Source organism: Cynoglossus semilaevis, chromosome 6 (assembly GCF_000523025.1).
Source record: "Cynoglossus semilaevis isolate Cse_v1.0 chromosome 6, Cse_v1.0, whole genome shotgun sequence".
Taxonomy (NCBI): domain Eukaryota; kingdom Metazoa; phylum Chordata; class Actinopteri; order Pleuronectiformes; family Cynoglossidae; genus Cynoglossus; species Cynoglossus semilaevis.
The window spans coordinates 355,810-381,223 of NC_024312.1; the positions used below are offsets into that span (position 1 = coordinate 355,810).

At 41.6% G+C, this 25,414-nt stretch overlaps 2 protein-coding genes across 2 annotated transcripts in view; one reads left to right on the plus strand and one right to left on the minus strand.

The window, feature by feature from the left end:
* Window positions 1–20,035, plus strand: part of LOC103379457 (RNA polymerase II elongation factor ELL) — a 34,292-nt gene extending 14,257 nt beyond the window's left edge. Inside the window, exons 3-12 of the mRNA XM_008311010.3 lie at window positions 5,635–5,762; window positions 7,083–7,237; window positions 10,414–10,655; window positions 11,253–11,377; window positions 14,008–14,122; window positions 14,912–15,362; window positions 16,096–16,159; window positions 16,619–16,790; window positions 16,890–16,934; window positions 17,566–20,035. Of these exons, the coding sequence (XP_008309232.1) occupies window positions 5,635–5,762; window positions 7,083–7,237; window positions 10,414–10,655; window positions 11,253–11,377; window positions 14,008–14,122; window positions 14,912–15,362; window positions 16,096–16,159; window positions 16,619–16,790; window positions 16,890–16,934; window positions 17,566–17,676 (1,608 nt within the window). The 3' untranslated portion in view covers window positions 17,677–20,035. The remainder of the gene's footprint in view (window positions 1–5,634; window positions 5,763–7,082; window positions 7,238–10,413; window positions 10,656–11,252; window positions 11,378–14,007; window positions 14,123–14,911; window positions 15,363–16,095; window positions 16,160–16,618; window positions 16,791–16,889; window positions 16,935–17,565) is intronic.
* fkbp16 (FKBP prolyl isomerase 16) overlaps window positions 1–25,211 on the minus strand; it is a 66,913-nt gene extending 41,702 nt beyond the window's left edge. Inside the window, exons 1-2 of the mRNA XM_008311011.3 lie at window positions 24,827–25,211; window positions 23,649–23,764 (exon numbers count right to left, since the gene is read on the minus strand). Of these exons, the coding sequence (XP_008309233.1) occupies window positions 23,649–23,663 (15 nt within the window). The 5' untranslated portion in view covers window positions 23,664–23,764; window positions 24,827–25,211. The remainder of the gene's footprint in view (window positions 1–23,648; window positions 23,765–24,826) is intronic.
* Window positions 25,212–25,414: the final 203 nt, after the last annotated feature.

A 25,414-nucleotide genomic window follows, 5' to 3' on the forward strand; every position in this document is an offset into this window, starting at 1 on the left:
ACCACACAGCCACACGTCCCTGCTGTTCATGAATAATCCAGGCAGCCCAACAGGCCGCTGCCCTCAGTGTTGTGGGGGAAGAAGCTAGAACAAAAGACGGGCGACTCGTAGAGCAGCCACGGCTGAGTAGGCTCACATGAGAAGACAATGGTAACTAGTGTCAGTTGAGACTGGGGCAGGAGGCAAAAAAAAACTTCAGAGTAAATCTCATATCCAGGCGCCGGCTTCCATCGCAGGGTTGCCAGGCCAAATACCAGAGCCGGGAACCCTGCCCTCGTCTGTTGAGCAAAGACAGCAAGACTCGGGGAGGAACTATCATCTCAGCTTTCCAGGCAGATGTTTGGCTATCACAAAGGCATACTTATGAACCGGGGGGGTGAGTTGGGGGGGGGCGAGGGGGTGTACCAAGACGAAGAGTCTGAATACACATCTGAAAGATAGAAGAGCTACCAGGGAAACCACCAGTAGTCGCTCAAACTCTTGGGCCTCCTGCTGAGATGTTCTGTTCCAGTCCCGTTCACACCTTACAACAGCTTGAAAGTATTTGACGTGACCAAACACACGGAGCCAGGGAGCAGCAGATGTGGTTGGACCACAGCCACAGAGGCAGTTTTACCGTCATCCTAATACGAATGTGCTCCCTGGGGGGCGCTGCAATGACACAACGCTTAGTATGGCTGTACTTGGTTGCTGTTACTGTAAACGTTCAGTTTGAGTTTCCCACTAAGTTTCCAGCCTGTGCCAGGAGTTATGGACAGTATCAGTGACTGAAACTCCACTACAGGAACAGAGAACTATATGCACTTACTGGAATTGTTAATAGGTCCCTGCTGGAGAAGTAGTAGCAGGACTACTGGGAACCATTTAGTTTGAAGTTAATGATTTTCTTGTTCTGGGAATTTGACAACATTTAAAAAAAGCAGTAACAGCGAGGGAAACTTTTTTTTTTCTGTGATGAATCAAATCACAGATGAGTTTGTGATGTGGCTCCTTCAACACTGTTCAGAGGCAACAGAGAAGGGCAGCTAGTTAGCAGCTAGTTAGCAGCTAGTTAGCAGCTAGTTAGCAGCTAGTTAGCAGCTAGTTAGCAGCTAGTTAGCAGCTAGTTAGCAGCTAGTTAGCAGCTAGTTAGCAGCTAGTTAGCAGCTAGTTAGCAGCTAGCAGAGACAGAGCTGCAGTTTTTGGGGACTGTGTTTCCTGAAGACTTCAGTGAAGGTTTGTCCTTCATTAGTCAACAGATGTTCACGAAAAAATGTAAAAAAAAAAAAGATATAAAAAGATGTAAAGAGAAAAAAACATTCATTATTCAAAACTGAACTGTAATTTTTTTTACTGTACATACATTTGTTCTGGTTCTTTAAAAGGGAAATACGATAACCTTTTGTGGCATTGAGGTTAGAAAATCATGAATTTATTAATTATTTTATTTATTTTTATTACCCTATTAACCTCAAAGGTTCAAGGAACAAATTCAAGTTTCTGTGATGACGATTCAAACGTTCTGTGACGGCTGTTGTCATGTTAGCACCCGTCTCTCAGGCGTCTTCAATTTCAACTAAATAATCCGATTTTTCAACCTCTTCATTTTTTGATTATATTTTTAAATTATTATTTTCCTGAAAACACATTCTGTCACAAGTGGATTCCAGTCCTTACTCAAACTTCCCTCTAGTTTAGACCTACAAAGGCTGGAACTTAACCCCCAGTCTAACGCTGACGGACGACCGCTGATCCACAGCCACAGTAATGAAACCTCAGACATTAGTGACCTCTTTTTGACATTAGGGCCTTCTGCAGTGTGTGGAGTTTCCTCTGCCCCCCCCCGCCCCAAAAAAAAGACCCCAGAGCCAAACACAGAGTCACATAAGGAGCCCCCTGGAGACCAGGCTGAGCTCTGCATTGAGAGGTTCATGACTCAGCGTCCTGATGTAAATCTACACCTACAGAACGTGGCTGACAGCAGTTGCAGGATGTCAGTCCTGTTAGCACACGTTGAGTCACTGTCAGAGCGGAGTTAAATTTACCAGATCTGACGATGGGAAAATTGAGGAGATGGGCGGCGATAATGAGCCGTCATGGAGCCTTTAACCTTTCTGGATGCAGAGTTTGTTCTTTTTGTCGTTGGTACGCTGTCAAAGAAGTGTCAGCGGCTGATGGAGTTACCTGACGATGGGATTTTCCATCCCATTTTCTTTAGTGGCAGAGATACAAGGCAATGAAAAAATTCAATGTGGGACTTTAGAATAAATTCCACCTGAAGTGCAACATAAATCCTTCAGACATCAAACAACAACTCCTGACCAACGAATGTGAAACTGCAGCCTTATACGTGTGACCAGTAACACACTGCAGCTAATAATAGCCAAGGTAAGCAAACCTTAGCTGGCTGTTATCACTGACGTGACACTGTCTGTTGACTCAACCAATCTGAACTGTTGACAGTACTGGAGTATGGACTTCCACCCCGTAATTTCATCATGTGTGACAGTATGTGCTCGTTCGTCGACGTAGCAGCCCCCGTTCTTCAGTTGTTACATAACGATTTTGAAATGATTTGTAGCAAATGAAAAAGCCCAAAGAGAGGCAAGACAGCGGCTGTTAGCACGGTTAGCTCGGCCTAGAGTTGGTGAAGACTAACTCTCAAAGTGAAGGTTTACGTACTAGTGCGGTACTGACACGTCAACAACGTGCTTTGTACTAGCATCGCGTTGATATGCTACGTTCAAGTGCACTGCTAACACACAGCCAAGTCACTGCTAAAAAAAATGAGTTCTTCTTATATTCTTATATTTAAAAATGGTTTAGAACAAGTGTGCACTTAGCACCACCTACAGGGCAGGGAAGGGGGACTACATGCAATGTTGACAGAATCACTACTCTAGCAAATAACTATGCACAGATTTGTACTTAGTGATATCATTATAGATAAAATCATTAGCCTATGCTAGGGTCTATCCGCTGTAAACCTTTGACGTCTACTGGTGAAATCACTAGTCGGTTTTTAAGGTTGTTTTTAATTTTTTTACAATTTTATTGCAATACTTAGAGACTGGGTCTGTGACCCCCGCCTTCCCCCCCCACCCTCACCCCCTCTTTGTCTTTTCACTTTTGGTGGTTTGCTAAGTTAAGAGCGTACCCAGCTATGTGAATTTATTATACACACGAGGTTTGTTTTTTTTTTTTTTGTGCAACACTTGGAGGCAGAGTTTGTGATTCCCGTGGTTGGACCGTTGGGAAGTGAAGGAACTGGGAGTTAATGGGTTAAGTGACATATGGTTCTAAAGCCGGAGAAGGAAGCTGTGAATAAAATGGGGGCAACAGTCTGACCTGAGTGACATCCATTAGAATCTGAATGTGAAGTGTGCACGGCCGGCAGGGACCGGGATGACAGGCCAAAATAATGCATGGCTGGAGGCCGCTACTTAAACTGTGGCTACTGGCTGACACAGGAGACGTGGTGGCGCTATTGCTATGCTAATGCTTTTAAAAAGTCACAGTCCCACTCTGTTTGGTTAACAAAACTGCACGAAAGAAATTCATTTTTTTGATTCGTCTAGAATCTCTGTAAAAATGTGTAACTCTGTTGTTTAAATAATGTTTCTTGATTGTGATTCAAAGGTTTTTTGGCCAAAGTTTAAATATTCCTCAGTTTTTCAAACTAACTCGCAGCATTTCTGATTATTTGCTGGAGAATTACCACACGTAGTATGTCGTATCTCAGGAGTTCAACATCGGTACTTTCTGTCCAAACTACGGTCAAACGTCGGCTCCCGAGGACACGCTCTGTCTCTCGCCTTCACTCACTTTGCTGCTTTATTGATTGATCTCTCCTAATTAGCGTGAAACCCAGCGTAGACATATGCATGACTCTGCGTCGGCACTTCATGCGAACGGTCAGACATAAATAGGGCAGAATTAATGGTCAGCTGTGTTCTTCAAGTGTCCGTGGCCTTGTGGGCCGTGCTTTGTGTCTCATGTTGACATGGGTGGGCTCGTGCACATGAAGAGAGGCTGGAGGCTGATGGGGGGCAGGGTGAACAGCATGCTATGGGTTTTAGAGGAGGAGGAGGAAAAGGGAGGGATTTGGGAAAAGAGAAGATTTTCATTGGCTCCACACTGCGAAAAAAAAAAAAAAAACTGCTCATGGTTTTGCTGCATGACTGGGCATTTGTAACAGCTATAGTTCTGCCTGACACATCTGCCAGGGGGCAACAAGCTCCCAGACAGTTAGTTTCTAATCAATCACTTTCGACTTCCAGCTGAAGCTGGGAACACGCTACACAAATGTCACCGATTTTGGTACGACAACCGAAGCGGTGCACAGTCGATCAAACCGACAGAAGCCAAAGAATTCAAGTCAGTTACGTCGCAACTCTGCTCCTGCTCCAGCTCCGACCATCTTCTCACCGTTAGCATCTGTTATTTTGATACTCTTTGCTACTTCCTGTCATCTTCTGATGGTGTTTCCTGTTTTTCAACCTCCCTCTGTCATTGGCTGTTGACCGTACATGTTTACAGCTGGTCCCGTAATCAGTTCACGTCGACCATTTGCCACCAGATTTGGTATGTAAATATTCAACAATGGCTAATTGGAATTACTGGTTAAAACCAGACAAAAACAGTGCAAAGAGAGTCACATCCAACACGCAGATGTTTGGGTTCATCAGACTTCTGCTGGAGTCTGTGCGTCACGGCCCGGGGCCGACTACCAAAAGAAGACACGGAGGAACATTTTCAGCCGTGTTGCAGTTTTCTCATGTCAAGTGTTGCTCAACAGTCGGCACGTATTCATGCCCGTTAGTGACAGACTGGGGATAATAATAATTGGGGATTTGGTTAAATCTAGGACAAAACGTAACGGTTGTGTTTTTTCAGGCTGAAACACAGCTGCGGGCTGTGAGGAGGACAGAAACCAACAATTGGGCTTTAAAGGACACATCACCTGATAATGACTTTCTATCATGCACCGTCCTTGAAGTGAAACTAGGTTTTTGGGTCATTTAATGCTGACTGAGACAGACTTCAGAGATGTGGAGTTTATTATCCAGCGTTTGAAACCTGAGACTCTGAAGCGACCCAATTTCACGTACGCACTCCTCGAACCGTCACGTAGAACGGAGCCGTTTGATATTTGATGTGAAGATCAAAGAAAACCGTTCAGACGTGAACAGGCTTCACACTAATGTTGGATCAGCTGTTCTCGTTAATTAGTAATTCACCTCCTTTCAGTTTTTGGTGACAAATCTATTTTTTTTTCTTCAATTTTTTAAAATTCTAATCCTATTTTTATTTTGCCATTAACAAGCTAAACAGTCAAAGTGCAGCACATGTATAAACGTTAGCAGCTCAGCCTGAAGCTTCGTGGTTTTACTGTTAGCAAGCAAGTTAAACTATTGTCTGGTTGGACAAAAATGTATCATTGAATATATGTATATATTTATTACATATATTTTGATTTTTTTTTTGCGTTTTTGTATTTTTGTGATTGATTTTGTTACCATTTTTCCCCCCACATTTGATAATCATAAAAAGTGACAGATTTCCGAGTTTACAGGTTGCTATTCCTGCCTACTTTACTTCTCAGGTTTCTTCCACTAATTTCTGTCTTCCTGTGTTTTTATTTTTCCTGGACAGTACATCAAAATCCCGGCACCGACCCCTGAATCTCCGGACGGAATTAGAGTCTTCTCCTTCTATTTATCCAGTGACAGCAAAGACAAACCTCAGTCCAGCTTTGACTGCATTCACCAGTATGTCTCGGGGTAAGCAGCGCGCACACACACACACACACACACTTTCACACACACACACACACAAGTCTTTCCCGTTTTGACCACAAATGGAATTTGTAGTAAAAATGGTGTGAGGCTAAGAGCGCAGCGCCCTGACCAAACACAACAACAAACCAAACTGCTGTCTGTGGAGCAGTGTGTGCAGCAGCAGCCTAACACGGTCGTGTTATGACTGTCGAAAAAAGTGTGACACGTACGGACGGAAAACAAAGACACAGTGTTTGTAGTCGTGCGAGATCAAAGCCGCGGTTGTAGAGCTGGATTAGCGCCGCTTTATTTATACTTTATTTGTCCTCAAAACGAAGCGTCACGAACAGGAAGTGCCTTTTGACAAGAAGTGAGCAGTGAGAAAACACGGACGCCGTTTAGGTTCACGTTAGTTCTGAATGTGAAGCTAACATCTCATCTGTTAGCTAGCATGCTAAAGAGTTGACTCAGGGAGAATTTGAAAAAGAAACATTTTGACCTTTGACCTCTACAGAAGCTAAATGATACTCTTTTTTTCTCTCTCTCTCTCTCCGTTGCCTATGCAGCATTAATGCCTCTGTGCCTGCACGATTATTGGGGGCAATTACTGTATATGTCAAGACCCTCACAGTCACATGTTTTGGTTCATATTGGTAATGAGAGACCACCACTGACCACCTCACTGATCACTGGTCCGAGCCCTGGTTGAACCAGGTGTGACCAGGTGTCCGCGCATTCTTTCCAAATAGTCCAGTTTCTACACAGTAGAGTCCAGTACTCCAGGATTAGGTTAGTCGCTCTAGACCATACGTGTCAAACTCAAGGCCCGGGGGCAAAATGCGGCCCGCCAAGCCATTTTGTGTGGCCCGCGGGAGCTTAAAAAGCATAGCGGAGTTTATCAACCTATGAAATTAAAAGTTTTTTTTTTATTACACAGCAATGAACAATATTTGTAGCTTGAATTTTAAAATATTGCCAAAATATTGTCAAAAAAAAAAAATAAATGGAAACCTTTTTTTTTTTTGAATGAAGTAAATTTGAATGTTTTTCATTTTTTCACTGTGTCCCACTGCGGGCCGGTACTAAAGGACCTATGGACTGGTACTGGTCCGCGAACCGGGTGTTGGGGACCCCTGATCTATACAGTGTTCCATTTAAAACCGGCCCTTCAAGGGGAACTGTATTGCTGATGTGGCCCCCGGTGAAAATGAGTTTGACACCCCTGCTCTAGACTGACCCACACTTCTCAGATTGGCCCCTACAACAAACCTGATAATAATTAGACTGTTAATGTACAAATCTGTTTTTTCTTCCTCCACACAGGGGGGGCAAGGACCACCTGGAGGGTCAGGGCAGCATTCAGGACAAGATCACAGTGTGCGCCACAGACGACTCCTACCAAACCACCAGGGAGCGAATGTCTCAGGTGGAGAAGGACATATGGAGCCGCACAGCGATCGAGATCAAGCCCGGTCCGAGTGAGTCCAGAAACACAAACACAGAGTTCAGAAAAACGTCTAAAACTACCGCCTCTCGCCACGTTGCCCCCGCTGATAACTGCCATATGGCGGTGAAGCTATCACATAATTGATCAAAGTGCTGCGTCGCAATTATTCATGTGCGCAGGATGACGCTGCTTCGTCTCATTTTTCCTTTCATTCTGACCAGATTGCTCAGGCGCCGTGCCAGCTCGCCTGCCAGCACATTTGCGCTGATGGAGTTTGCCAGAAATTTGCCCCAACAAGTCTCACACTAATGAAGTTTTGCCCACAGTGTTATTGCTCTGACAGTCAAAAGGCTCACAGTGTAACTGTAGAACATAGATCTGAACACCACGCTGGCACAGGAGTGGTCAGAATCAAAGCTGGAGCTGATTGGACGCCACAGACGTGATGTCGCTCCGACAGTAACTGTAACTGTACAGTTCTCTCGACTTTAATCCCGAGATTCTCACTTAATTCTATTGTTTTTTAAATAGAATTTTTTTATTATTATTACAGAAAATTGTGACATTTTACTTAATAATTCCCAAAAAATATAATTTCCGACTAAGACTATTAAATAACTAAAAAAAAATCGAATTTCCGACTAAGACTATTAAATAACTGTAAATAATTCCAAAAAAATCTCATTTCAGACTAAGACTATTAAATAACTGTTAAGTAATGACTAATGTTTACTAGTAAAAAAAAACAACTTTTTGATCTTTCGTCTACAGACTTTTTGTGCCATTAGTCTTTCGAATTTTTTAAGGCAGAAGACTTAGTTATAGTCAAAAAAGGTCTGACATTAATATTAGAAATTTGAAAAAGAATCTTTACTTTAATCTCAGGAAGCAGGGGAAAAAAATTCAAATTAAATTAAAGACTAAGAATTGAATGATCTACGTTTGTATCTGAAGGGAAAAAAAGAAAGAAGAAGGAAGATCAGGTTCTTCTCCCTAGAATACATTTTTTTTGATACATGACTTTGACATTTCATACGTCGGTGCTGTAATACACACACACACACACACACACACAGACTGACAGGATTATGTCTGCTGATGTCGAGTCCAAACTTCCTTCAAGCTGCTTTTATTTATTGCCACCACCAGTTGCTGCTTGTCTGAAATGCAGCAGTGCAGGTTTTTCTGAGACTTTTACAGAAAGATCTGCTTCAAACTGTTGCTGAGACAAAACTTCTGCAGAACATCTGAAACAGTTCAAATCCTCAGCTTCTTCCTGGACTAAAAAAACGTAGTAGACCAGATGTTGGTAAAGTTTGTTTTTTGTTTTTGGCCAGACGCCCGTCTAACAATTTTTTTTTTTTTAATGACTTGTACATTTTATTTACTTTAAGAAACTTCTGTGTCCTGGGGGTGGGGATTTAAACCAACAACCCTCCAAACTCAAGCATGATCTTTTGACCAACAGACCAAGAACTGCTCATTTGAAATTAGTTTTTTTTTTTGCTTGAACTTAGCATTATTAATTAAAAATATTTATATTTATATTTAAAGAAAAAAAATATTTTTCTTTACTTTCTTTTTCTGGCATTGCACTTTTGACAAATACCTAGCGAAGCTGTAACTAAGCTAACTCGTGTTTTTTTTTTCTATTTTCTAATATTGGACTTTTCTAACTTTACTTTGTGCTGGATTCAAAATATTTTTTGGCTAATTATTACCTCCTATAAATACTGCTTAATCTAAAAGTTGGGTAACTCTAGGCTAAATGTGATAGCCTTTAGCATTTAGCATTCAGGTCAGGATGTACAGGGAGGAGTACATGCTGACAGTTATGGACAAAGAGACGTTGTTGAATGAGACCCTCCCTCATCGGTCTTCAGATACCTTTACTCTAATTCCAATGTAAAAAAAAACAAAAAATCAAAAAACTCACCATGTGTCGTCTCTGTGAAAGTGCACTCGGGTTTTTGACCTGTAGCAACCTCGAAGGCACGGCTTAAAATGATAACAAGATTAGGGTCTTCAGATATCTATAGTTACAGCATGTCCTGGTCCAAGTCAATTAGTGCAGCAGCTGAGGAAAAGAAGGACTTTCCTGTGTGTTGACTGATTCACTTTCCTCTCTGCAGTGTTTACACAGCAGCGGGGCAACTACTGTCAAAGCCATTCCCTGGTTTCCACTGGCCTCTGTGTGTAAACACACTTCCAACCTCAGATTATTTACTGTACATGAAAAACACTCGCTTCTTCGCGGAAGCGCAGCATGTTTTCGTACTGAGGATCGCATGAGAGCAGAGAGAGATACAGAGAAGATAAGACGACTCTCCGACGCTGCGGCAGAATCAGCAGGATCAGTATGACATGCCTAAAGACTGATCGAGGAATGGTACACACTCTGTGGTATTTGCACATATACTGTACGCCAGTCCTGGATAGAGATTATTTCTAATCTCTGTGCACATCTACTGGGTGCAAACCAGGGTCAGAAATTAGCAGTGTCTCGGGAAAAGAAGCTATTTGAGTCCGTGGTGGAAATCCAGTGATGGAAAAGTTTCGCAAGAACTGAAGGGAAACCTTTCCAGAAAGGTTTCCATATCACACACACTCACACACACACACAGACACCTTTTGTGTGTATTGTCCACGTAGAACATGTTCTTTTTATGTAGTGCTACCAAACCTGCGTCAGTATCATTAGCTGTCTGAAACTACAGGCTAGCTAAGGGTTACAAAAAAAAACAAAACAACTGCGGGTTAGTCTGAAAGTGCTAAATAAAGTTTAGCTATCAAAGAGGTAAAAAAAAAATTGCACAAATAGCTAATCTTTGCTAAAAGTTAGCTAAAGTCCGATTAATAATAATCAGCCATAATATAGCTAACAAAGATCAGAAGTTTGAAGCGGTAGTAGGCAAGACAAGATTTCAATGAAAGACATGAAATAGCTAAATGTTTACATTGTCTAAACAAATACCAGCAAGCTAGCATAAAAGTAGCTTCAAGTTAGCTGACAACTGATAATGTTAGCTGAAGAAAATTGTGACAATTCATCACTGAAAGTTCTTTCAGATATTGCCAAATGTTAGCTCAGCTCAACTGCTCAGAGCAGTTTTTGATTGGCTGCTAACAGGCTAACTGAACTCGGCCTCACCCCCGCAGTACAACCACATTAAATCTTCAGTGTTTGTCTCTCTTGTTTCTCCACAGGTAAGTGCGTGAAGGTCCAGAGGAAGCAGGGTCTGGTGTCGGGCTCCGATGGCACCAACAAGCTCTCGCCCAACAACAAGCGGAGCCTGACTCCCAGCCCTGTGGCTCACCGGCCCCTCAGGGATCGACTCCTTCATCTGCTGGCTTTAAAACCCTACAAGAAACCTGAGCTGCTGCTGTGGTTGGAGAGGGAACGGGCCAGTCCCAAGGACAAGACGGACCTGAGTTTGGTCCTGGAGGAGGTGAGACGGTCGACACAGTTAGCCCCACACAGCTAACAGTCGCAGGTGTAAATAAAGGCTCTTCTTCTTCTTCTTTGGTTTTAGCCAGGACTCTCTGCATCTCTTTCTTTTGCAGCCAGCACATTTATGTCAGGCGTATTTCCTGCCGTCAGGGTTTCTTGTTTTGTTTTTTTAAATGTCCCTCTGCAGTCATCAAGTGGAGACTGTGCCGCTGCTGGTAGCTGTAATTAGGGCTGTGCCGTAGTTATCTTTAGAGGAGAAGATTGTGTTTTGACAGGAGCAGGGGTGCGGCGTCTCCAGCTGGGATCCGACTGCTCCTTAGAACTGAAAGTGCTCGATTTAGGCAGATTTGTATCAGCTGAATTAACTTGTACGGACGCTAGGTTAAACTGTTTACGGCTGAGGGGGAAGAAAGGAGCCCCACCGAGCAGACGACAGAGGTTTATTTTCTTTTCGTACGTAAGAGTTTCATACAGAAGCTCGACACAGTTTTGGTTCTGTGACAGCCTCCGTTGGCCTCCTTTTCTTTATGTTTGTTTGGTGTGTCCTCTTTCTGTTGATTAATTAACAGTGTGTGTGTGTGTGTGTGTGTTACAGGTTGGTAAACTGAACCTTAAGGACCACAGCTACTCTCTGAAGGACGAGCTCTACAGACAGGTTCAGAGAGACTGGCCCGGGTATTTGGAAGAAGAGAAGCAGCTCATCCACAGGATGTTGATCAGGTCGGTGTTGGAAGTCACCAAACTTCTATCTACCATCTATCTTCCACACTATATATCACACTTTTTTTTCATCCTTTGGCTGGGTTTGCGACTTATACTCAGGTGCGACTTATAGTCCAGAAAATATGGTAGTCAATGTGATCGACAGCTGCAAAAGCCGCATCGTAACATTTTTTTTTTGGTGGTTAAACTACAGTTAACAACAACTGGAAAATCAGAGAATTAGAAATAACAGAAACCCACGTGTGTTAGCCAAAAGCTAATGTGAAATCTAGCCAGAACAGCTAAAAAATAAGCCATAACAGTTACCAAAGAATATCACTGTAGGTTTTAAATGTAGATATAAAGTAGGCAAATATTTAGTAGGCCAAATTATGATCATCCATGAAATATCAATAATGATCCAAGAAGAACTTCTAATCGGAAAAATAAGTCAATAAACAACAGTAAAGATATTTCACAGATATTTCCGACTAAGAGTTTTCATTCTTTTTTTATCAACTTCACTACTTTTTGTCTTTGTTTTCTGCTCCAGTTCATGTGAGAGCTGCAGCATTCCAAAGCCAACACTGCCCCCCCCCACCCCCCCTGCTGTCACTTAGTTTGTTTTTAGTGTATTCAAAGCCAGTAAACAATGGACTCTCACTAAAAATATCATTCACGGGAAAACCAAAGTTAACACATGACAACATAATGATCAACATTAATTAATGCTGATGATCCGTTCCATATGTAAAAACCATATATGATTAATATAAACCACAGAAATGTGCATGCAGCGCTGAGGGACTGGGACTGTTTTATCCGACTTGAAAAACAGTTTCACTTCTACAAAGAGCTAAGTTCTGACACTGACAGCAGCTGTTATGCAACTTTTCTTTCCAAAGCACATGGTGAGCATGTTTACTGGCAGGCAGAGAAACACAGGAGGAGGAGGAGGAGGAGCGGGAGGAGGCGGAGCGGGAGGAGGCGGTGACTTGTGCTGAAAAACTCAGCCTCACCGGGGTCTCAGTTCTGAACGGGCTAATGCCATTTGGCAGCGACTGTGCATCGAATACTTTCCTCCGCTTTGATGTGTCCATTAGAGACACGTCAGTTCAGAGCAGTCGTCCGTTTGAAGCTGATCGTTCATCAGGACCATCGTCCGCTTCCTCATTTATTTCTATGTTATTTCTACCAGCTCTGTCACACCGGATTATTCTTCAGTCTGAGTCAGGTAGCACCAGGACCTCAGTGTTCCCCAAGACATGAGGCAGAATTGACTAAAACATTTTAAACTCAAAAATTTTGCGACAACAATAGCTAAAAGATACTGTAGATATAAAATGAATAGAAAGTTTCCCATTAACTAGTCTACATAGCTAGAGCAGCTAAAAATGATCAAACATTTAGGTCGCATAACCTCTATCTCATACCTCTGAGTTCATTTCGGTCAAACAGGCTAGGCTAGCTGCAGCTGATAGTTAGCCAAAATACATCAAGTTTAGCTTCATGACAAGCTGGAATCAGTCAACTTCAAAGAAAGAAAAAATAAATTCAACAAAAATGTAAAATAGCTAAAATAAGCTAAACAGTTATAGGAGCCAAATGTTTGATGTAAAGTTGAGCTAAATGTTAGCCAACATAATTGCTTAGCAATAAGTAAGTTAACTATGGGTACAATAACCTGAAGTCATTAGTTTAGAGAAGCTAAATGAAAGCTATAAATAATCTTCAGTCAAAATGCTAAAGGTTAGCTTAAAGCACTGCAGGTTTGGCCTCGGACAAGCTAAAAGTTATTGTTTGTTTTCTTTAATTCAGACTTCCTTTTATGATGATTTGACGTCCTTTTTCAAAGTTGAAAAGTTCAAACAGAATAATTTTAGCAGATTCTTGCGTCTCTTGAAGGGATTGTTTATTCTTTGTCTTTTTATGAGGCGACAGTTTGAGGAAGAGTCTGTAGGAAGCAGATTAACGGACGAGGGTTTGGCCTCACAGAGGTTAGACCTGCAGCCATTGTTACAGTGGACCGTGTGTCCGCCTGCTGTTCATTCTATCAGCAGAGACACAAAACAAACCCGGGGAAAAGCTCTTGATTACATCAAGAAGTACAGACTGACAGGAGTGTAATGTCTGTAATTATTTTTTTTTCTGCAGAAAAGAAATGTTTTTTTTGTTTGTTTTCCTGCTGCAGAAAAAAACTGTTATCAGTTTGTGTGTTCACTGCAAGAGGTGTCATAAACCAGAACAGCTCATTAAATCTCTGAGGAACCAAACCCAACGACCTGCTGTACTGTACTGTACTGTACTGTACTGTACTACATTGTACTGCTCTGAACCACATCGTACTTTACTCCAAAACAACACCTGAACTTTCATAGTTTGTGAGTGACGCCTGTTCTCTGCCGCCGGGTCGATGGTACAGAACATTTCTTTGTTTACAGCTCATTTAAATTGTAATTTCCCATTATTCCAGTTTTCTACAACGATCAGGTTTCCCTGTTCGAGCTCTTGGTTTCTTTTCTTTTTATAAAAACTAAAAACCTCCACAGACCAGTCAGCACCACCGGTCCTGCAGTCTCGCAGGTCGGTGTCCAGCACAAAGTACTTTTTTTTTATTATTCATGCTCTGAATCTTTTCTGTTCTGCAGGAAACTTCAGCCAATCCACAGCAGCCACTTAAAGAGTCCACAGTCCAACAGTTCATTCCACAGAACACCAGGAGACTCTCCTTCGCAGCTCAGCCCTGCCAAGAATCTCCCTACGGTAATTACTGTGCCTCAAAGAACGGAATCTACTTTTTTTGTGGTTTTTTATGCCTTTATGGCACTCTGAAAAAAAAAGTCAGATATTTATCTTATCTAGTTGTTAAGTCTAATGTTAAGTAGATCTGGTTTGGATAAAAACTATTCTAGAACCATTTTCATAATGTTGGGGGTTTACATGGAAGTACCAAATATGGACTGGACAAATTTAATTTCCTAAATCCGTAAGTCTCTCTTATACAGATTTGTTTTTGGCTTTAGCACAGCATATGTCAACATCATGCTATTATGTGGGCAGCTACAGATGAAATAAACATCTGCTTTCTCTTTTTTTTTTTTTTTGCATTATTTATGATATGTGACAACAAATGCTTCTGTGTACAAGGCTAAAAAAACTGAGCTTCCAAAACAACAGATACTCTGATAAATAGATGGACTTCATTGATCGCAGAATAGTAGTAATACGACAAAAATGTTTAGTGTGAATTGCTAACATAAACTGTACGACAGAAATTATAATCCAAATGAATTCACGTAGTTACCACGGTGATGTTTGTTTTTCGTTCCTTCCAGTAAAGTTAGAGAAAACGTTTCCCACACAGACTTTAAAACGTGTTGCGTTAAGTAAAGCTGAGCTGCTGCTGGCATGAAAAACGGTGCTGAGTTATCAGAGTAGGACATGCTTCTGCATATGCTATGAGCACTTAGCTCAAATTACAGGTAATTTGTGCTCTGCTGTTCAAACCATGAAGGCCACTCCGTCACTCACTCTTCTGTTGTTGCCTTTCAGAAACGCCCCTTTCCCTCTGACCCAACCAGCTGTCAAACCCCCAAAAAACAGAGACTGTTTGAGCAGTGTTCGTCCCTGCTGTTGCCCTCACACGGAGACAGCAGCTCCAACGGGGTCAACAGCGCCCCCACGCAGGGAAACTCTAACGTACAGATCAAAACAGAGCCTGACAAAACGGGCAATCCTCTCGAAGGAAGTCTGAACGGTCTGCACTCGCTGCACAGACTCACCGTGACGCCTGCTGCTCCCAAACCAGACAGGAAAGAACCGGCACCTGGAGCCCCCAGTCCCAAACCCCCCCACACCAACTCCTCCATTTGCACTAACCCGCAGTTCAACAACGGCCAACATAAGAAGAAAAAGTCCAAGAAGCACAAAGACAAGGAGCGAGAGCGCCTAAAACCAGAGTGGATCGAGACCAGTCCAGACCAGAAGCAGGAAAATCTCAAAGGTACCTTTAAAAAAAAAAATCAAAAAAATCAAAAAAATCATTAAAAGGGACAGTTTGTGAACGTGAGGTCACATCCTACAGCTGTCAGTTACAACTTTACTCGTCCTCCTTTACTCAGTACTTAATCACTCTCCATCACAGCCTGTCTTGTTTAGTTGAACATCTATTTTTATTTCATTTCCTTTTAGTCTCCGACAAACAAAACAGAAGCAAACAAACAGTTTTCTGCATTCCCAAGAGCCTAACTTTAAAAAATTGCACATGTAAACCCACTCCTTATCCTTAATCTCACTCTAATCTGGAATATATTCTAATCTTAGCTCCAACATTGACCTAATCTTGCCTATATTCTAATCTTAGCTCCAACATTGAACCCTAAATGCCCCCTCAGTCACCGGGGATCTGTGAAAAACATCATGACATCGAGAGAATGTTCTCCAAACAAGGTGCCCAAAAGTACAGATAAATCAGGAACACACACACACACACACACACACACCCTGAGCCTGTCAATGATTGACTGTGGAACAGCTGGGCGACCTAAGGTCCCGCTGCCTCCTGCTCCTCTGGCCTGTGCCGACGTCACAGCTCTCCTTGGATCAGATCCCTTATCGCGGGCTGTGATAAACGACTCCATCGGCCGGGATATTAGCTGCTCATTATCACATCTGCAGTCACTTGGTTGCTTTAACACAACTGTGTTTTTCTAACTATGTGTTTTTCCTCCATTCAGAGCATGAGGGGGAGAAAACACCTGTGGATCGAACTCCTGCGGCGCAGCCGCCGGACTATTTAATGTAAGATCAAACACACACACACGACGTCCACGACACTTTGATATCCTCGCACTCAGCTGGGATTTATGGCTCACGCAGTAAAATTCAGATCAATGTAATAAGATCAGTGTTTCTGTACATGATCTGTCAGTCAGCGAAGACTTCACGGTGTCGCCCCCTAGAGGCTCAGGCGGCTGAGTTTCAGCACAGTCAGATACAGTGGGAATGAAACACATGTTTAAAGGAGCTGTCACAAACCATCACTGAGACTGACTTTGAAAAACAAATGACCCGAACTCTAATGGCCCGGCTTTACACATCTGCTGCACACATCATGCACTTGGATTTGGGACGTGTCAGTGCTCTACTGCTCTAGACTACACCGCCATCTACTGGAGAAACAGATGAAAAAAAAAACCACCTCTGAACATTTTCCCTCATTTCCCATCTTCCTTTTTTTTTCTTCTTTATTTTTTTTAGAAAATACAGCTGTGAAACAGCACTGGACCAACGTCAACAGTACAAGGACGACTTCTGTGCCGAATATGACGAATATCGAGCTCTTCACGACCGCATCGGCGCTATCACAGAGATGTTTGTTCAGTTGGGATCAAAGATCAACACTCTGTCTCCAGGGACACAAGAGTACAAGGTACTTTCTGCAGCAGGAGGCGCCGCCGCTGTGAAAACAGTAAAAACAGATCTGACCCGTGGCTCACGGACACGTTTTCTCTTCTGTTTCCCATTTCAGCTCATGGAGGACCAAATACTACAGAAGTACAGGAAGTATAGAAAAGTAAGAGATTTGAAGTTTTAAATCTCAACTACATACAAAAACAATTGGTTTGACTTTTTAGGTCTCATTACTTTTAGCAGCGCTGAACAGATGGTCACAGCAGGCTGAGCTGTTCCGCCTAAAAACGATGCTAATCTAACACAAGGCACATAAACAAAACTTTACTGAGCTCATAATTAGGAAATTCGTGTGTTAACAGCAGCTCTGCTGGCACAGGCTGCCCCCTGGAGGCACCAAGTAGGCGTTTTCTCTCGGAATTGATCCCAGGAATACCTGCTCTCTGTTTCCGAGGCAGGCGTGGTAGCTGCTATAGTATAGAACCGCTGACGCTAATACGAAAAGAATAAAGAAAACTAAGAAGTTAGCATAAATGTACAGGGGGTATTAAGCTAGCCATTTCACACCAACTGCTAACAAATAACGAAATAACGAAGAACGAAACTGAAAGTGTGACCAGGACATTGTAAAACTGTCGACCGTATTTTCCGGATTATAAGTCTGTTTTAGTAGAAGTTGTTCCATTAATTCATCACATTGAAATCAGCTCAGAGGTCGGCTGTCAAAAATGTAAACAATATTTTTTAAATATGGAAGTTCTGATTCCATTCTCTTCTCTTCCATCTTTTTGTAGAAATTCCCTGGTTATCGGGAAGAGAAGAAACGCTGCGAGTACCTCCACCAGAAGTTGTCACATATCAAAGGCCTGATCACAGATTACGACCGGACGCAGGAGTTGTCGTAGTGACGGGGTTCTACCCTGAACAGGGTGAGACGGAACTGGACCAAAAGCCTCCGCAAGGACCCAAAGACTGTCCAGCAGGGTCCTGGAGTCACTGAGACACTTTTCACTTTACTTCTCCCGACAATGGATTCCAGGAATCAAGAGAGAGGTTCATCATCTCCTTTCGATTTCTTTTTGACAAAAAAAAAAAATCCAGATTCCCGATCAACTCATGATCGGAAATCGCCCTTTTCACGTTATCTGTGATTATCGCTGGAACGGCTGGATTTGGTTCTGCTGTATAAAACAAGGGTCACGTGACACAGTGAAAAAGCCAAAACCTGTGTTTCCTCACACCTGATCCTTTTCTGCCTGTTTGTGTTTTTTGACTTTGTCTTTCATTTGTCAGAGCTTAGGGAAGATGTTCTGAATTTATATATATATATAGTATTAAATTGATGATACAATCAGTCTTGGGGGGAAAACAGACGCTATTTAAGCCTCTACGTATTTAACATGCAGCTGATTTTGCAAACAAAAAGTCACGTCGACACATTTACCAGACTTTTGTCTTTCGTCCAAACCTCTCAAGAAAAACCGTATCATTGACTCGAAGCCATACTTCTGCAGGACTGGACCATTATTAGTTAACCTTATTTATCATCATTTATCATTGGTGTCAAATTCACCAACATAACGTAGCCTGCAGTATCACAGTCTGCCTTTACGCTGAGGACACACTACAAGTTTGTTTTTGTTTTGTTTTTTTGCCTGATTTTACCCATAATTCCCTGATGGGAAACAAGGTAGGGTGAAGCTGATATCTGACCCAAATGGGTAAATGTTTGTTAACCCTTCAAACTGTGGCCTAGGCAGGAGTTTGTGATTGGTTCATCTTGGTTTAGTTGGTTTCTCACATTGTGAAGTTTCCTCATTCGACTCCAAGTCTTCTCTTCACACATCGTCTTCGTCACATCCTCATCATCCTCTTCTTTCAGCTGCTTCCTCCAGTGTTCACCACAGCAGATCACCTGCCCTCATCTCTGCCAACTGTTACGTCACCATCCTCAGCTGCTTCATCTCCGTCTTAATCCTCTTTTTTCAAACTGCCTGGTTTCAGCATCTCCGTCATCTTGCACCACTTCGACCACTGGTCTGATCTGTTCCGTCATACGTTATCTTTCACATCATCTTCATGAACCGCAAACTGTCTGGTCCTCTCAGAACCACTCCCGCTGTGACGGAGAAGTACGTCAAACCAAATGTTCTCTGCTCCTCTCTCAGACTCATCAGCTCCTCCACTTCATGCCTGCGTTTGGTTTTCTGGGGGATTTCAAATGTTGTTCTGTCTCGGCACATAATCAGGAGAGTTTCCAAGAAGATGCTGTAGTTGTTAGCACTGAGTTATGCAAAGGGTGAGAAAACGAAGGTTAAAACGCAGATTAAACGTGGTCGCTGTTGGATTTGTAAATCCCTGATTTATTCGTGTCTGTCAGAACCAGACTTTTTAAAATCTATTTTCAATTAATGCATATGTGAGTTTGTCCGCCTGAGAAAGCAGAGCCGTCATTAACATAATAACATTTCACAGGAACTTGTTCAATCTGAAATGTGAAGGTAATGGAATCGACGAACTGGGTGACGAAAAAAAAAAAAAAAACACATGTTGGACCTTAAAAGAATTTGTTCTGGTCTCTGAGTTTTATCACATTGGATCAGTTCAGAACGTGGACTTAGTTTTTCAGGATGATAATCAAGCTGTTTTTTCGACAAGTGCTAACTGTTTGAGAACTACTGACGGTGCCTTTCCATTGAAGAGTCAGAGTGGCTCTCTTCTCAACTCTGATTGGTTTATATGGTGGTAAAAAAAAAAAAAAAGAAGAAAAAACATGACTTTGTGCCAGCACCGTTTTGGCCTGTGTAGTGTCACACTGTTCAAAGTGCTTTTACTCATTTCTTTTAGACTAGGTTGACTTTTAATGCAACAGAATTAGTATTTTATATTTTTGGAGGATTTTCCTGGACAACTCTTTAAAACAGCATTTCTTTCAGTTTCCACATATTTCATAAAATTATGTGCTTTACGTTGGTACTGGAAAAAAAAATAACAGGCTTCCACGGAAATGTGAAAACAAAAACAAAATGAAACAGAGGAGAACTAATTTATTTATTGTTTTTTTTTCCTTGAATTCTTTTGTCCTTTACTGCCTACTCTGTTCCAAGCAAACACAAATGTACGGTGAAAGGGAAAACAAATATATTTTTGCATTTTCTGATGACGGATGATTTTCACATTGTTGTCGTCGTAAGAAAAAAACTTTCAGAAAAACTTAAATGTAAACTGTCTGAGTAAAAGTGGAAAATAAAGCTTTGTTTCCCAGCTAAGTGTTGTCATCTTTCCACTAGGGGGCAGTGCTACTCTGTCAGCGCTTAAGAACTCCTATATGGTTTATTGTTACAGAAAAACCCCACCTTTTTCAAAATGAAACAAAACCAAATTTATTTTTATATATATTTCAAAAATAATCATCAACATTACTGCACCAAAACTTTAAAGAGACAAAACTTGGAGTTTGAATCAATTATTGTAGAGCTCTGATTTTAAAATAATAATAACAATAATTTGAACATTATTGGTCCCACACAGGCGTCAAGTTCCTCTAGGAATCGAACACAGGACTACCTGCTCACTGCGGCAGGCGTGCTAACCGCTACACTATAGAACCACCGAAAAAGAAAAAAGAAGAAGAAAACACATTTAGACTTTAATTTAAAACTGCCGTAATGATGATGATAGCATTTGAAAAAATAAAGTCCAAAATGAAAAAGGTCAACATCAGGTCGAGTAACATGTCCACGTCCCCCAATTCATAGTTTCATTAAATTAAATCACCAAAAAGACAATCAGACCGTAAAGAAGAGGCCAGATTGGCCAACAGAGGGCGACTGCAGCCTTTTATCTTATCAAGTTCTCTCTTCACATACAAGCGGTCAATGGTCCCAACACTCGAATCTACTCTGACTGTAAACACTGTTAAAAAACACAACACTATTTTAAAAAAAAATTACAAATATTTAATCAACTTTTTACTTTTACTTTACTTCTATACAATTTTAATTGAATGTTGAGTGCCCTCCAGTGGTGAAGTTTTTAAACTGCAAACGAATGATGAACCCTGGGAACTCATCCCGTTGTGCCCATAAACAAGGTCGGTTAATTATTGAGGTATTTTAAGACGAGGTAAAACATCATACAGACATAACGGACGCTATTCTGCTGTGCTTGTATGAAATTTGATTTTTTTTTTTAAAGAAAAACTTTTTTTAAAGTAACTGAATTGTGTTCTGGTGGGTAAAAAGTAAATATTTAGCAGCATTTAAAAAAATATATAATCAATACACATTTCAAAATCAGACGTTGGGACGAGAGTTACAGTGTCTGTTGGTGCCTCGGTGCTGAAGTAAATATAAATAAATGAGCGAGAACAATAAATACAATTGGACCAGTGTTTGAACATCATCAAGTACTTGCTCCCAAGTACTTACAAGTACTCCCAAGTACAAGTAAGTACTTGCGCACTTACTCCCAACATAAACGTCACTAGCAGCCGTCGCGGTGCGTCAGCTAATCTCAATCAGAACTAGTACTGTCAAAAGTAATTGGTGAAATTAATCAGATTACAATGTTGGTGGAAGATGTTTACGGTGTGAACTTGTGTGTAAATGTATTACAGGGGCAGTGTGGGATTTGAGGGATGCGGGTGCGGGGTGCACCTTAAAAACAAATACTGTTCTGAGGAAGTGATTCATGTTGCACAGTGCTTGTAATGACATTTTGATCAGGTCTGCTCTCTCAGTATTACTGTCCAAAGGACATAGTGTGTTCAACATGTGTTAGACGAACAAATGAGTCTATAAGTTTGGACTATTTCTTTTCAGCTCAGCGCTCCCAGACTGGAGAGCTTTGTCTTGGCTTCGTGTTGAGCAGGTCACCGACCACTTCATCGTCAGGGTTTGATGCTGAGACTGGGATTAACGTAGGTTATGATTCCAATCACGGATGAAACTAGACCACAGAGAGAAACCACTCCTGAATTTGAGGGGTAAATACCCAACTTGTCCAAAGGACTGAAGAGGTCGCAGAAGTTTTTCACGGTGTCCAGAACAACAGCCGGGTGTGATTTGAGACTTTCCAGGAGCAGGAAGAGAAAAGCGTCCAGGTGAGGAACGATGACCTCGGCCACTTGAGGACTCTCGTTCAGATGCCGAATCATCTTCTGACGGAAGTGTCCATCTCTGGCTCTCTGCACCATCAGCTGAAGCACCACATAAATGTCTCTGGCCAGGCTGCCAATCAGCGTGAGGAGGAAGCAGCGGGAGGCGCCGGTGCTCCAGGAGACCTTGTTGGTATCGCGGATGAGGCCGACGCTTTTGGCCCAGAGGACATTGTCACAGAAAAAGTACAGCGCACGGTTGACGTGGGCCGCAGTGAGGCACAGGCACAGAACCCGGTCGGAGAGCTGCAGGGATCGTTTGGCAGCTTGAATGGAATTTATCGTGTTCCCCAGTCTGAACACTGAAGAACAAGAGGAAGAAAACGAGAGGCATGAGAGCAGCAGTCGGTGAGGGAGGAAGAAGCAGGTCCAGCTGAGCAGAGTTATTAGGTTCCAGGTCAAATTCAAGCACCTTCACGAACACGAACAGTGTATTTTCTAACTAATTCCTGGTGCGAGCCTGAGAAGCCTGTGTTGCCTTCAATGACCCATGAAGGCAGCAAACGGCTGATGTGTTTTGTTTTAAAAAGACCAGTTGGTCAACATGAGTCTGGTTTCACTTTTACAGCTATTTTTCTTTCTTTCCTATAATATCATCATGACCATTTTTTCAGGTACACCTGTTTTCATTGCTGATCAATGCGTATTATTTCCTCAGCCCAGTTGCGCAGAACTAATAGAAATTCATTTTCCGTGACGCACGTGGCCTCGGCCCAGACTAAAGGCTGAATTTCAACCAGAATATCAAACTGAACAAGAAGGTGAAGATACGGATAAGACTTCACCTGCTGTGGGTGTCGGTGTCAGACAGTCTGTTCTGAGTAATCCAAAAAAAAACTGCATAATCACCGTAAGGGTTCACAGAGAATGAGACGGAAATATTCATCGAGCAGCAGCAGATGTCTAGATAAAAAAAATTCTGCTCGACGCCACAGGTCAGGGGAGAACTGCTTTAAACTGACAGGGCGGAAACAGAAGCAGCAATCACCAGTGAAGACGACACCGGACTCGTCAGCCCTGGAGGCAGACGAGCAACGGACAATAAATAAAGAGGAAGTTTTATTTGTCAATGTATTATTGCTGCCCACAAGACAATGCGTCTCTGCGACTCTGCTTTTAACCCAGGGGAGAACGCCCCCAGGCCCCAGCCCCCTCCTCTGTTCCCCACTGCAGACACACTGTAACATCTAAGACACCCAGGAGCAGTCGTTCTGGTTCTGGTTTTTACTCAACAATCCCAACAGAATAGGGTTTCAAACCAGCAAACATATGAATGCAGGGCTGACCGTGTAACTTTAGCAGGTCAGTTTTGACTTAGTCTGGACATTAACCTAAACCACCTTTTTCACATTCGACATTTCCTGATGTTATACCAAAAAAAATTTAAAATGTATTTGTGATTTTAAAAACACTGTCTCGTAACAAAATTACCTTTTCAAGATGCTTCAATAATCTTTACAGATTACAGGTAATTTTATTTTTACTTTTTGACTTTTTTTTTCAACATTTTTTTCGGAATTAAGGTATTTTAAAACAGAAATGAAATCTACTAACATGCTAACGGGGCTAAGAGTGATTCCGGACTAAAAACGTTGGTTTGGTGAAATTTTGCAGCTATTATTTTTTTATGATATTAAGTTGGAATTATGAGTGTGTTCATTACAGTAACTTGTCGTCACCCAGAGCTGACGTCAAGTCCAGAGTTGGTCAGATTCTTACCTTTTCTCCCAGCATTCAGGTTGGCCTCCAGAGTTTTGAGCGTGGATAGAAGTTTGGTTCTGTCTGTGTTGGTCCTGAGTAGATACGTCGACAGCGCACACGCAAACTGGGTCGCCCTGAAATTAAAGATTAAAATGAGTAAAAGTTAAATTCAGACAAAGGTGCATAGGTGTCCGGTCATATTTAAATTGGACATATTTGTTTTTTAAAAAAAACTAGCACTGATGTTGCATGCAAAGACATTTTTTTTTTTTCATTTTGAATCCAAAGTTTGGTAGCTCATCCCATAATACTCAGATGTTAATGCTGTCCACCTTGCTGTCAGACGATGTCATTTTTCAAACATTACTGCAGCCCTGAAGCTCGAGGCGTGTTTTTTTATGAGGGGATATTAAAGCAAGCTGCATATCTAAATCCTTCTTGTAATATAAAATAGTGGAAATGTGTGGGATTTTTTAAAGACCCTGATTAAATGCAGGTTTGATTAAAAAAAAAAAAAATCATTACTTTAGGGATGGAAGTCATTAAAGCAGTGCTGCTGTATTGAGTTTGGGGACGAAGACAGATTTTTACATGCAGTAAATGGATGGACAAACAGTTTGTAGACAGACAGACAGACATGTTTGTATATCATTATAGGAATTTATCAAAACAAACCAATTACCGCTAAATCATAAATGTAATTATTAGCTGCAGGAAATAATTGTTTTGTTTTTTTGCCATCTACCATCTCACATATACCTCAGAAAACACTTGTCTCTCCAAACACCCGCAGCATGAACACATTTAAAAATAAAATACAGTAGCACTAACCCACTTTTATCAACATTGATTATTTAACAACTAAGTGACTCAACTAATCCTGGTGGGAATCTGATCCCCTTACTTACAAATAATGGGTGCAAGGTGGTCCATGTACCACAGCTTGAGAAACCACTGTTGTTGCAATGATAACATATACATATATACTGTATATATATAAATGTATATGTAACAAAACATGTTGTTATAAAGTTAGATTTAATATGATTTATTCATGTGATATCTTTAATTTATTTTCAACACACCATGCTGTGAAAACTAGTTACACAATTCACAAACGGCCATTTAAAAATTAAACACCCAACGAATAAGTTCAACTTTTAAAAATGTGCTAATAAATGCCCACAGACACTGACCTGAACACGCGGTCTTTGCCCTGGTGGTGACTGGTGAATTTCAGAATTGTATCCATGTTTGAACTGGAACACGCTGTTCTCGATATAAAAAAAGCGACCAAAGTTTGACATGGACTCCTCCTTCGACTTCTTCTCCTCCTGCCGCTGCTCCTCCTCCTCTACCTGCTCCTGTGTCGAGTTCGCCTACTTTTTGGATTTACAACTTCGTCCAATGTGTTTGGTCGAAAGTTCGTAGTTTATTTGAGAACAAGACATTTTTGTTTTTTTAAAATTCGAATCGTCTTCCGGGTCCGTATACACTATTAGCTTATCCCCTGTAGCTTCTCGGCTTACGTCACAGGCGGGCCAAAGCACACGTCATTTGTGTTACTACGGATGGGACTGCAGACGCACCACAGGCCGAAGGGGGCGTTTTCTGTGGACGGACCGGTTAAGTTACTGTGGGTTACTGTAGTAACTGTGATATATATAGGTTAAAACGGATGATAGAAATTACGTTGCATAATTTCCAATATAAAAATGTGTGTGTATATATATATATATATATATATGATTTAATGCTCTTTTGACTACTTTGTAAGGAATAAA